The sequence below is a fragment of the Fusarium subglutinans genome, assembly GCF_013396075.1.
Source record: "Fusarium subglutinans strain NRRL 66333 chromosome Unknown NRRL66333_c0000088, whole genome shotgun sequence".
NCBI lineage: Eukaryota > Fungi > Ascomycota > Sordariomycetes > Hypocreales > Nectriaceae > Fusarium > Fusarium subglutinans.
Genome location: NW_023502151.1, coordinates 167,123 through 179,949, shown reverse-complemented (window position 1 = coordinate 179,949; position 12,827 = coordinate 167,123). Strand labels below are relative to the sequence as shown.

At 50.0% G+C, this 12,827-nt stretch overlaps 4 protein-coding genes across 4 annotated transcripts; 2 read left to right on the top strand and 2 right to left on the bottom strand.

Moving 5' to 3' along the window:
• Positions 1-27: 27 nt before the first annotated feature.
• On the bottom strand, positions 28-3,875 carry FSUBG_7138 (nicotinamide mononucleotide permease; the record flags this gene model as incomplete). The annotated part of the gene is made up of 9 exons (XM_036685411.1): positions 28-261; positions 310-737; positions 878-1,056; positions 1,105-1,431; positions 1,479-1,544; positions 1,600-1,813; positions 2,564-2,953; positions 3,007-3,543; positions 3,599-3,875. The coding sequence occupies 9 exons, from the start codon at positions 3,873-3,875 to the stop codon at positions 28-30; spliced, it is 2,652 nt and encodes an 883-aa protein (XP_036537401.1).
• A 652-nt stretch (positions 3,876-4,527) lies between these two features.
• Positions 4,528-5,982, top strand: FSUBG_7137 (immune-responsive 1; the record flags this gene model as incomplete). The annotated part of the gene is made up of 1 exon (XM_036685410.1): positions 4,528-5,982. One exon carries the CDS (start codon positions 4,528-4,530, stop codon positions 5,980-5,982), a length of 1,455 nt encoding a protein of 484 aa, XP_036537400.1.
• A 347-nt stretch (positions 5,983-6,329) lies between these two features.
• On the bottom strand, positions 6,330-7,664 carry FSUBG_7136 (DNL zinc finger domain protein; the record flags this gene model as incomplete). Its single annotated transcript, XM_036685409.1, has 3 exons — positions 6,330-6,944; positions 7,176-7,255; positions 7,307-7,664. The coding sequence occupies 3 exons, from the start codon at positions 7,662-7,664 to the stop codon at positions 6,330-6,332; spliced, it is 1,053 nt and encodes a 350-aa protein (XP_036537399.1).
• Positions 7,665-8,543: 879 nt separating this feature from the next.
• On the top strand, positions 8,544-10,334 carry FSUBG_7135 (SFH1 subunit of the RSC complex; the record flags this gene model as incomplete). The annotated part of the gene is made up of 1 exon (XM_036685408.1): positions 8,544-10,334. One exon carries the CDS (start codon positions 8,544-8,546, stop codon positions 10,332-10,334), a length of 1,791 nt encoding a protein of 596 aa, XP_036537398.1.
• Between the last annotated feature and the right edge of the window lie 2,493 nt (positions 10,335-12,827).

The window sequence follows — 12,827 nt, the reverse complement described above, 5'->3', positions numbered from 1 at the left end:
TAGCTCCTCAAGCATCCCGTGCTTTCTCTACCCAATATAATCAATGTTCAGAGGGAAGTTCCAGTCCATGTAAACCTCGGGGAGGTCGGATAATCCGAAGCTGTGGCCTACAGGCGCAGCTGTCGAGTTCCAAAGCGTGCTGGCATCTGTGGCATCCATCTGAACAGATTCTGGCGCAGCATTGTTCGTGTCGTACGGGCTGCCTTGCCCGTTGTATTCGACTCGCCACCACCAAAGAGAGTCAAAGACCACGCTCATAAACTATAGTAGTTAGGTGAGTAGACCTAGGGAATTTTCTCTTGCACGTACCAAACGACTCCGGATCCTCAGATCCAACCCATTAGCTGTAGTAGTATTCATCGAATCGCTGTTTGACCACAACTGCGAGAGAATGCTCCCATACCTCTCGTCCAGGTCACCATGTTGCATGGAATGCCTCTTGGCGAAGGAAATAGCCTTGAACAAGGACTGTTGAGCATCACGCAGGTCAATGTGCTCTTTCAGCTCGCTCCGGACAATTCGTAGGATGCAAAACGCCGCTAGCAAGGCCATGCGGGTATAGTAGTTTGAAGCATATAAGGCGAAGTCCTGCATGGCATCTAGGCGAGACACGACATCAAGAATTTCTGTGGCTATTGAAAAGGCTGTGATCAGGCCTGGTTTCTTAAGGTCATGGCTCTGTAGGAAGAAGTAGTATGCTGATATTGCGAGACGGGTACAGCACCGGGTAAGGTAGCCTGGTAAGTCAGTCAGTCAACTCAGCTCAATGACACTTTACTTAAAGCCGGCCGATACATACATAAATCATCACGGGGAGGGAGTGGGACGATTTCCACCTGATCACTGAAGATCCTGATTAGCGGTAGCAACGACTTACTGCCCTCGCCCTGCTCGTTTATGATGTCGCCAAATGCTCTAGTGGCATCAAACAAGATGTCATGGCACTTGATGCGGTAATGGAATGAGGCGTCCACAATCTCTTCGAGCCTAGCTTTCCTCTGGTAGGGCTTGGACTCGGAGATAGAAAGATGCGGGAGGCCATCACACAGGCTGGTACTGTTCATCTTGAGCGAATACAATAATTCTGCAGATAAGAAAACTTACGCTTGGAAAACTAAACAACAGTTGAGCCACAGATGAGCTCTCATATCTCTCATTTCTTTGGACAATGAAGTATGCGTCCGTGCAAAGTCTTGCTCGTGGCCGTCGATGAAAAGCCCATTCTGAACAGCGAGAGAATGGGCTGTGCCTGCATACACATGTGAAGGATCTTTCCACATCGTGTCCACTGGCAGAGGCCAGAGACACAGAATCAGGGAGCTTTTTATAATGGGCATGGGGTTCGTAATGTGTAAAAGTGGTTGGAATGTTCCACCTCTGATGTGTTGAACAGCTATCTGAACTTCGCGGCGTGCTCCAAGTGCCTGGCACCTGTGACAACTATTGTCCAAAACAGGAGGGAAGACTCTTTGAAGCACGATTCGTAGTTTACATCGTTTTCACTGAAGATTCCAGGCAGAAGCTTGCTGTAGTGGTTGAAGAACCTGGCAATTTCAGTTGGTGATCCATTTACTGCATGTGGTGGTAGACAACACTTACCGAGCAAAGCAGTCGTCTATCTGTTTTATCGTAATGCCCTCTCGACCCAAGATTTCAGAAAGCGATGAAGATCGGTCTGACTGCGCAACATATGATGGGCCAACTTCAGGAGATGGCTCCGCAGCGGTATAGTTCAAGGCACTGCTCGAAGTTCCTACAACCGTGCGATCGGACCGAGCTGGCGAAGCGTCTACAGTAGCATCTGGGGCTTCCACTATATTATTGCATTCTATATGCATGCGCTTGCAACGTGAACATGGCTGTCCGGGGTGCTGGTACAAGTCACACCTCAGCTATGGGCCATGAATTAGCAAATCTCAAATATCCTGGGCTTCAAGGAAGTCCTTGAACCTTCTGTCGCCTGCAACGAGCACAGGCTTTCATGCGACTTGTCATATGCATGATTGACTCCTCTGGAACCACTGGAGACAGTTCGACAAGGGCCGCCGTATTGCCCGAAAGGTTGATTTGTCGCTTAATGAATTCGGAGTTAGGAGATGGAACAACTTCCCCACGATCAGCAGGCATTGGTTGTGTATGTACGGAATTCCGACTGCGGGTTCTTCGGCAGATCGACGCGGGGTTTGAGTTTCCGGCATATGGTTTATTTTTACTGGCAGCAAACTAACTCAGTACATAGAGCATGAAGAAGCGGAAACTCTATTATTCCCAATCCAACATCCATGTACGTAGCACGAGATGGTCGTACTGGCTGAATATCGTTCTGGGCTTCACCATATCAACCACCTCAAACAACATATCTGAACCCCCTTGGATGATCATCGCCTTCCATTCCTCCACCGCCCTCCTCAATCATCACTCTGTCCAGTCGCTTATTCTCCCAGCAAAGTAAGAGTGAGTAGGTTATGCTAAGTAGCACGACCAACGAGGTAAACCCACAGGAGATCCAGGCACCCTTGTGATAGTACGGCCCCTGGTCTTTGGGGAATATGTTCGTGCCAACCAAGGGCCCAAACTGGCCCAGCGCGCTTGCTCTCAGTGTGGTGTACGCTGGAAACCCATGGAAGAAGAATGCTGATACTGACAAAGATTTGTACACTGAGGAAGACTCCCGCGTATCGAGCAGCAACCCCCTCGCAAACACCGAGAAGGCCGTATCCGACTGTTGATACAATCGCAGCAGCGGCCACAAAGGGTCCACGCAGCTTAGCGCGGTCGCTGGCGAAAGCACATGCTAGAATGGTGAAAAAGCAGAGAGCGTATGGGGGAGCTGATAATCCATTGCTTTCTTGGTGGTTGAATGTGCCCATTTCGGATATGATGGTCGGAATGAAGAGAGGCAGCGAGCCGAAGCACACGTTGCAGGAGAAGTACATCAAGCCTGGCACATAACCTAACACAACAAGTCATCAGCCCGAGCACATTGAGAATAATGGAACTACTCACTCCGCCAGTCCAAGAATGCTGAACGCCATTCTGCCCAGCTGACCCCTCCCGCGCCCTCTGAGTCGACAGTTTGTCCCCGTCCAACACACTGCCAGGCAACTTCTTTCTCTCTGTCGGTGAGGAATTTGGCACTGAGAAGGTCGTCCGGGAGATGAAACCATGCCAGGATGGCAACGATCCATACTGGTAACCCTTCAATGAGGAACAGGCATCGCCATGGTGCAACTGAGCCCCGAATACCCAGAATAGCATATCCCAAAACGCCCCCATATGCGTTTGCAAGGGCAGATCCAGAGAGGAAGATGCCCTGGCGGAAGCCAACTTTGTCTCTGGGGTAGAAGAAGGATAGATATAGAGGCACCCCGGAAAACATGCCTTCGAAACAGCCGAGCAGCACACGCAGGACGACCAGACTGGCGTAATTGGTGACGGCGGCTTGGCATGCTGATATGGTCGAAAACCCTATAGCAGAGAAGAAAACCCATTTATGCGGAGGAAATCGTTTGAAGCCAACGGCCGTCCACTGAGAACAAATATCTGTTTTCTTATCAGCGACACGAACCTGGCCACTCCTGTTGGTTCAGTGACTCACATGCGATATAGAAAGCCGTTCCAAGCCAGTCGTAGCGTTTGCCCTCCAAGTTCACAGAATCTGTCAATCCTGCAAGACGAGCATTGCCCAAGTTACTGCGATCCAAGTTGGAGAATGTGTAGACGAGGAACAAAAGAGGCAGAATATGTAAATCAAGCTTGCGCAGAACAGCCTTCTCCTCAGCTTCTGTGACAAGAGCCATTCTGTCGCCAGTGATGGGACTCCTTTGCTCTGTCACCCTCTCAAAGGTATCCTGCTGAGCCTTTTCTTCAGACATGATAGATCGTTGAGGTCTTGGATGGTATTTGCCTTGATACGTGTGTAATACCAGACTGTTTCTTGACAGAAAAGCTGTGTGACCTACATCAAACTCCCTTACCCATACTCGCGGTTTTAATACTTCCACAGCCTTAAGACAGGGCGGATTATGCGAACCTTCAGTAGCCTCGAGGATCTGCCGGGGGTGGCATGGACGCAGTCTGAGCGTAAGATATGACCCGGAACTCCGATGTTGGCTTCCTCCAATATAGGCGCATGGACATAGGAGATTAGCATCAGTCTATTCAGCCGTAGTGATCTAATCAACTCCCACTGTACGTGGTAATCCCAAAGTTCACTAGGAATGGCTCGGTTCAGAATGCAACTATAGCATTAAAGGTGGTCTCGGGCCTCCTTGTGGCGTCTTTGTTACCTGGGTACGTAGCCAATGCTATTCGGAATTCCGATCGAAACCGGCATGACATTTGCGAAGGACTTAGAAGTAAGACGACTCCGAAACCTTCAACTTGATGAGCCGACCAAACAGGAAAGCCTGAGTAACATCTCGTGTAACACTGCATCTCACCGCAAAGAGGTCGTATATAAGATGGTCAAGTGACCTAGGTTAGTGGTTTCCTTCTATCCCTCCATCATCTACCAGCGACTTCAGCATGAGCGACCCAAAACCAAAGTCATCAAGCCCGACGGTGCAACTGTCACAATGGGTCTCAAAGCTAAAACTAGTTGACATCCCAGACCGAGTGCGTACTCGAGCAAAGTACCTAATTCTCGATGGTCTTGCGTGTGCATTTGTCGGATCTCATCTACCTTGGTCTGAGACGGCAGCGCAGGCTATCCTCAATCTCGAGCCAACACAGGGAGACGCCTCGCTCATTGGGTGGGGAGGACGCAAGGTTACCGCTCTCACTGCCGGGCTTCTAAATGGTACCTTTATCCAGGGTTTCGAGCTGGATGACTGGCACAGCGAGGCTCCCCTACATTCCAACAGCATCATTCTGCCCGCTCTGCTTGCCGCTGCGGAACAAGCCAGTGCACAAGCTTCTCGCCTCACGACCTCCGGGCAAGACTTCCTGCTCGCGACTATCGCGGGCTACGAGACAGGACCACGTGTAGGCCGTTCTCTCTGGGGCACACATGTTCTCTCATCAGGCTGGCATTCTGGAGCAGTCTTCGGACCTGCTGCTGCTGCCGCCAGCGTCAGCAAGCTTTACGGGCTCGAAGCGGACACAATCGAGGATGCTTTTGGGATAGCATGTACCCAGTCGTGTGGGCTCATGTCTGCCCAGTTCGAGAGCGACGTAAAGCGTATGCACCATGGTTTTGCAGCACGGAACGGTCTTTTGGCTGCTGTCTTAGCACAAGGCGGCTATGTTGGTATCAAGCAAGTCTTTGAGCGCGAGTATGGAGGCTTCTTGAAACAATTCAGTTCCGGAAATGGGAAGCAACCCCAATATCGACTGGAGGAGTTGACGAGCGAGCTGGGAATTAGGTGGCAGACGGATGGCATTAGGATCAAGCCGTACGCAGCGATGGCTGGTACTCATCCCAGCATTGACTGTATCCGCCATCTCCAGGAGCAACATCCCGATAGGCTGAAGAGGTTCGATGAGATAAAGAAGATCGACATCCTTCTTGGCGAAGCTGCTTTCCATCACGGAGGCTGGAAAGCCGTCAAGCCTCTCACAGCCACGGGAGCCCAGATGAGCAACTCCTTCACGGCCGCCACACAAATCGTACATGGACAAGTCTTGATGCCACAGTTTACCCCTGAAATGCTCGTTGATCAGGATGTCTGGAGACTTGTCGATCTCACCGAGTGTAAGCTCCATGTTACTGATGGCGACTCAATTGGCTGTCAAGAAGTGAGAATTATGTTTGAAGACGGGACAGTCCTAGATCATGGTGTGCCGAATGCATTCGGCGTGGATTCACCCCTGTCTAATGAAGATATAGTGGCCAAATGGAGGCAACTAACCAAGGGCATTGTTGAGAATGAAGTTGTAGCAAAGATTGAGGAGATAGTGTTGTCTTTGGAGGAGCAGGATGATCTTGTACCACTTTTTGAGCTCATTCGTCAAACATCGAAGAATCCGCTGGCCAGATAGGGCTACATTATGTTCCTTGGATGGTGCTAGTAGCAGATAATATGCAATGGACTGGGCCTAATCAAGGTATTCTTGGTTCAAATACTGCTAGACTCGCACAATTCGCTAATAATGGTCCATTGACCAGCAGTCTGCCCTTTTTTTCACCTCCGCCCTGATGTTCAAGAATATGCAAAGCTCAAGGCAGAGTAGAATGCGCTTGTTTTGATTCCAGATCTATATCTTCAGTCCCGGGCCCTCAGTGGAGAGTATCCCATCAACGCCACCCAATGCTTTTTGCCCGACCTAGGCTTTGTATAATCTCACACTTTTCGCTCTATTTGCTACACCCCTCTAGTCACAGGCCATCATGAGCTCTCGTTCTTTCCAGCTTCAATGTCTGCTGGAAGAGATGCCTCTGGCCAAAACTCAATATCGCCGTCTTCGCCTAAACTTCCCTTCTTAACAAGACGACCCTTTTCCCTCATAAGATCTTCGATAGTGACTTTCCTGTCGCCAAAGATGTTCAAGTGGTCGCTGATGACGTGTCTGTTCCTGCACTCAGGACATGTGATGAGCGTAGAGCCATAATGGTAGCCCTGCTTAGAGACATTGTGGTGGGAGCGATGGCCGCATGGAATGCACGTAAATGATAGCTGGTAGTGCGACGCTTTTATCTCCGGCCTTTCTCCTTCGCTTTTTGGCGTCTCGCCAGTTTGCGCCTGCTCAGGTTTCGGTTTGGCGTATGTTTGGGCAGGTGGTCGTGGAATGTTATGCGCTGCTCGGAAAGACTGGAGGTTTATAGTGGTAGGACGAATGAAAGGAGCGCGCAATGATTGTGAGGAGCGCTGCGGTTGCTTTGGCAGCTGGCGCAGGACTTTGGAGGCGAAGGAAGGTGCCCGTGAGGCCATTGTGCGAAATTCGATTGACTCGGAAGGTGAAGGTCGGGGAAATGTTTTCATGACAGGAAGAAACGTCTTGGTCTTGAGACGTCATTTGTGGGGCTACCCATGTTGGGAAAGATGATGGAAGCTCAGCGAATCATATCGTTCCCATCACTTACACGTCTCTCACTGGCAAGGTACAGGAGAAAGATGCTTTTTATTACCCGTAATTACGGGCAAATAAGTTAACTGGACAGCCCGTCAGCATTTCATTTCAACTTAATCACCAAGGACAACATACTAATCTCTGTGGGAAGAGAGCATACAAACCGTATGAAAAACGCAGGGATTTGTATAATCGTATGCCTGACCACATCCGATGCGATTTGCCTCAGGATCCATGACTACATCTTGGCCATTAGTTAGGATGTGAAGATTATAACGGAGCGCAGTCAACTTACTGTAGTTGTGGTAGTCCTTTTGTTCATGGTTGGGCCTGTCTTTGGCAATAAGCCAGAAATTCGCAGCAGACTCGAAAGTACGCGTATGTGGTTGACCCGTGCATGTGGCCGAGGTCTCTGTGTACATAGCAGTTCTCTGCAAGTTGTCAGGTACCGCGGCACCATAGCCTAATTGGTTGGCATAGTCTTGCCCATAGGAGGCAAGGGTAGAGTCCCAAATCAAAGGACAGTACCCATATCCATAACGTGCTGAATTAAGCTTGAATAGGCCATGCACGATGTCTTCCGATTCTGTGACAGAATATCCGTGACAGATGCCCGTCCAACACAACAAGGCAGCAAATGTTGTGAGTCGCATGGCAGGAAAACTTAGGAGGTATTTCCTAAGTAATGAAAAGACTTAGGTGAGTTTAGTATATCTTAGCAAGCCTTTGGGCCAGTTTATTCCAATACCTAGGAAGTGTGATGGACTAAGCGCGGTTGCAAGGGTCTCTTGAAGGTTGTTTGGGTGCGATGTAGAAGATAAAAGAAGATAGAAAAAGGAAACAAGGAAAAGAAGTGAGAAAAAATGATACTGGTAATGGTACCACTTGGTTAAGGTAGTTAAGTTCTCAGTGCTGATTTAAGCTATCATTAATTGTAAATTAGATCTCATATTGCAATATCGAGGTTAGTGTTATAAAAACCTAAAACATAACTCATTTGCCTACTATTACAGGTTGTAAGAAACACCAATATATCCCCAAAGCACTATTAAATGTGGTACCAGGTAAACAAAGACAGCAATTTCATTATTGGGGTATTATGTCATGGAATAGACAGTGAAATTAACAGTTTGCCTCGCCAATATCAATATATTAGAACGAGCCTTTCTTCCAATTGTGTAACGAGGTCTACAGGGTAGGGAAAAGCTTACATAATGGCGGTTGGTCGCTTGGCCCGTGCACTCTGCCCTGCAGCCGCCTACCTAGTGGAACAACGAGCGACGCGATCGAGAAAAAGGTCCCGGTTCGCGCGACTCCATCAAGCATTGAACGTTGAAGCCATCACGACAGACAGAAAACTCCACATATCTCGACACCTTTAGCTCACATCGATATTGCTATTATCATCGGGTAAATTTCGCCATCTGAATCACTTGTATCAGTTCCAGCATCCGGCGAAGAGACCCTTCGCGTGTTGGCGTAGCTCCTTTCCCGCAGCATGAGATGACCATCGAAAACTCATAGCACACACAATGGAACGATCAAAGCCCCAGGCTTTCTTGACGAGCTACGCGCCGCGACTGCGCGCCTACAACAACTCTCTACTCACGCCCGTTCTACCAAGCAGCGCGCCCGCCGGACCGGCTTCGAGAACCACAAAGCGAGGGACGACGATCATAAATTATGCTGAAGATGGTTATGATGATCTGGAAGATGATAGCGACGATCCCAGAAGACGACCGACGGGATTGAGGAGCTTGCGAAAGGAGGACTCGGTCAGCAGACAAGATCTTGCCGACAAGATTGGCAAAGACACCAAAGAGCCTGTCGAGGTGCAGGGCGTCTGGCGCGATTGGATCGCCAAACACAGACTGCTGAGGAGCGACCAGCAGAATGCCGTTCAAGCAACATTGCCTCTCACCCTGATTCCGATCCGAATTGATGTGGACGTTCCCGCATTCATCCCACCAGCTCCATATCCCATGCCGCATAATCCGAGTACAGTGGACACCTCACTTCCTCAGTATCGCCAACAGGAGGCCACAGTGCCGTATAAGCTTCGGGACATCTTTTGCTGGAATCTGCACGAGACCCTTATCTCCACCGATCAGTTCGCCCAAACTCTAGTGCAAGACCTCGATCTGCCTAACCGGCAGGCAGTCATTGCTGATATCAGCAAGCAAATCCGGACGCAGCTTGAAGAGTACTCAGGCGTTGCCCTTCACCCACTATTTCATAGTGACCCGCAGGCCATCTCTGTTCCACAGCCCACGACTGCTGCACTGACGCAGCGGCCAAGCTTCGCGCTGAAGTCTCGGGATGAGTCTCCCGTCTCCGCCATCCGAGGGGCGTCCCGGCCTGACACTCCGGCGCAGACTGGAGGCGCGGCCACTCCTTCGCAATCCCAGGTTCCGGATGTCACCGCAGAGGCAACGCCGATTCTTCCTGAGTCTGACGACTACAACCCTGACGATACCTATCGATGCATCATTAACTTGAACCTTAATCTGGCATCAATGCTCTACACTGATAAGTTTGAATGGTCACTATTGCATCCGCCTGGAACCGCCGAAGCGTTCGCCAAGGTCACTTGTACGGATCTTGGACTGACAGGAGAGTGGATCCCGGCAATGACGCATGCAATCTACGAAGCGGTTCTGCGGCTGAAAAAGGAAGCCTGCGAGGCTGGCGGCCTCGTTGCTGGATGGGGCGGAATGCAGCAGGAATTACCAAACGATGCTGCCCATGGCTCTGAGGCTGGCTGGAGGTACGACCCGGAGCACCTCGGAGACGACTGGGAGCCGAAAGTAGAATTCCTTAGCAAGGAAGAGATTGAGAAGCGAGAAGGCGACCGAGAACGTGAAGTTCGTCGATTACGCCGTGAGACGGCGCGGTTCAGCTCTACAACAGGCATGCTCGGAGGTACGCCCTTTGGTGCGCCGATGGAAGTCGAGGAGGAGAGAATGGGGCGAGGCGAACGGTCCAAAAAGAAGCGGCGTTTCCGAAGCTTGAGTCCGCTTGGCCGAGGTGGTACACCGGGAGGGCGAGGGACACCAGACGTTGGGGGATATGGAGGTGGCGGAGCCTTGACAGACCAAGAGAGATATCAATGGAGGTGCATGCACTGCAGGATATGGGGCACAAGCGTCTGGGCTGTGAGAGATGGACCAGCAGGTCCAAGAGTAAGTTTGAAGCTTGGCGGCTCCGTTTTCATTGCTAACGTTGCTCAGACTTTATGTGCCAACTGTGGTTATCTCTACGAGCGTGACCAGAGACTGCCTCGTCAAAGTAAAAACATCCACATATCAGATGTCCGTGGATAGACATCCTACTAGTCTGGTTTTGACAAGCAGAAGATATCTGGCTGCACTCGGTTTCTCCTGCAAAACCGCACAAGAAAGCAAGAGAGCCTGGCCAACATCATGCGATGCTTCGGTTCTGAACATGGAGGCAATTGAGCAGCATCCACGTGTTTTCATGGGCAGTGGCGAGTAGTACTGGCCACACGTCACCCTGACAGCCAGTGATGGTGGTGTTTGTTTTTGCGAGCAAAAGCTTTTTGGAGGTGGAAATTGTAAGGGATGATTATACGGCGTCTCGGGAGGATTAGGGTTCCTCATGTGGATGATGCTTTTTCCCTATCTTTGAAACGTTGGTAATTGCGGGCAGGTCATGAGATGCAGTATTGCGCAGTACGCATCGTCATCATTGTAGATTATATTGATGCCCGGTGGTTTACAAAGGGGTGTTTATGATGCGACCATTGGCACTCTAGCATCTTGAATTATAGATGGGTTGAGCTTAACTCAGAATTATGCTTGTATGAAGAGCAGCGCAGTGTGAGGTGGTTTATTACCTGTAGATATGATTATCGCCTGGTAGTCTACTGAGGTAGACATGTGCAGGTACCTACCTTAGATTATTGAGATGCGGTCATCACGTGTGCCAGCTTGACCAGACCTTCCCCCATATTTCCTAAACCTGACCACAACAACCTCATTCTATCCTCGACATGGCCCCGTCAGGCAAAATACGTAACTTGAACAGAGCATCATGCGCACTGTCCACATATGCAAGTCACCTCTGGACCCTTGCTATTGCATAGCATTACATTGGCTGTCGAGCCACCCGGACCACGCTTTGGGGTAATCCGGAGGAACCTCCTCCACGATCCAATCCGTCCACTCTAATGCACCACATCACAGCCTAGGGAACGATTAACTTACACCCCGCACTTCTGAAATGGGCTATTCTGTATCTTCCGAAACAGTGGATATCACGTTCCACTGGGGTACTGGACGACTTGGAGCGCCCCCAAAGGCGGTTCGAGCCGAGAAGATGCTGCCGATTCATGCAGGGTTGATGACTTTGATACCCCTCGTTAGCCGTCTTCCGTGTCTGGAAAAGGCATTCCGTTCGAGAGCCTCGGCAGCCTGAGGAGTCTGTGTTCTAGTTGCAAGTGCTTCGAAATTTGAAGAACAGAAGGTAACACCTCTCAGAATTGAGGCGGCGAACAACCAAATAACAGCTTGGACAGGGCTCATGAACAAAGTGCAATCAGTCAAGGCCTGGCGGAACAATTTAATCACCGTAACAATTGTGTCGATTGTGCGCTGCACATTCACCAGCCATCACATGAGACTACCAGTCGCAGACAAGACCTGGTTGCCTGCATGCTCGCCTGGCATGGTCTTTACACATGGCTGGCAGGAGAACCCTGGCCTATAGTCAACAATATGCCGGGGTTATAGCCACTATCTCGGTCATGATGTATCCGAAACTGCTGGATTTGGACGAGAAAGCTCTCCAAACCCTTACCTCCATGCGTTATGTCAGGGGTTTAACTTCTGCCACCTCCGCATTGCCCGGCAGCTGACCAACAACAGCTGTTTTTCGAGATGGGCATGGGCGCACAACGAACACATGAACAAACTAAATTTTGACGGAAATTCTCTTCCACGATACCTGCAGTTGCCGCCTTGAGACTTCTTTTAAGCGGACGGACTGAATCCCGAAGTACCGCGAGATCCCCTTTTCCAGGACAACTCATTTAGGTCCCACGGCTGTAATTGTTCCACCACCAAGAGCATCTGAGCTATGAATTGAGAAGTCAAATATACACCAATGTTTCGAGTTCCGGTTTACAGATGGGAAAAGGAACACCAGCGCTACCAAAGACGGATCAGCTGGAAACGGATGCTTGTCAGGTAGTGTGATGTAATGGTGCCCTTCACCTCTCTGAACAGATCAGTATGCATAAATCGTCTCCAAAAGGATATATGATCTTTACCGGAGCTACGGCCCATGAAAGTGATGTCTACTGAGGAGCATTGTGCCCGTGGTGTAAGGCATCCGTGGATCTCGAAAGCAGGCTTCTCCATACTGACACCAGACGAAGATGTGAAAGCGCCGCGTAATTGGTAAACACCATGCTTGAATAGTGGCAAAGGGGCCAAAGCTTTGGGTTCTTGAGAGAACCAACAGGTTGTGGGGTCAGCCTCCTCACTTGAAGTACGGCTAAGTAGAATCAACCCTGGGCGGAGATCCATCTGGTTAAGATGGCAGGGTGACTGAAAGGTGACCGTTCACTCCTAGTTGCCTTTCCGGGACTGGTAGCTAGACTACCTCACGATCACTCTATGGATTATATCACGGGTCTCATTAGTCCACGGCAAAAAGATGATGGAAGCGACGGCCCGAAAAACGAACAATGTTCCTATCCTTTAGATGCCCATGAGGACATTGATTCGGAAATTTGCTCTTATTCTTACACGGCCTCGTTAGTCCAAGTCACAGGGTCCCTCCAATGAGAAAAG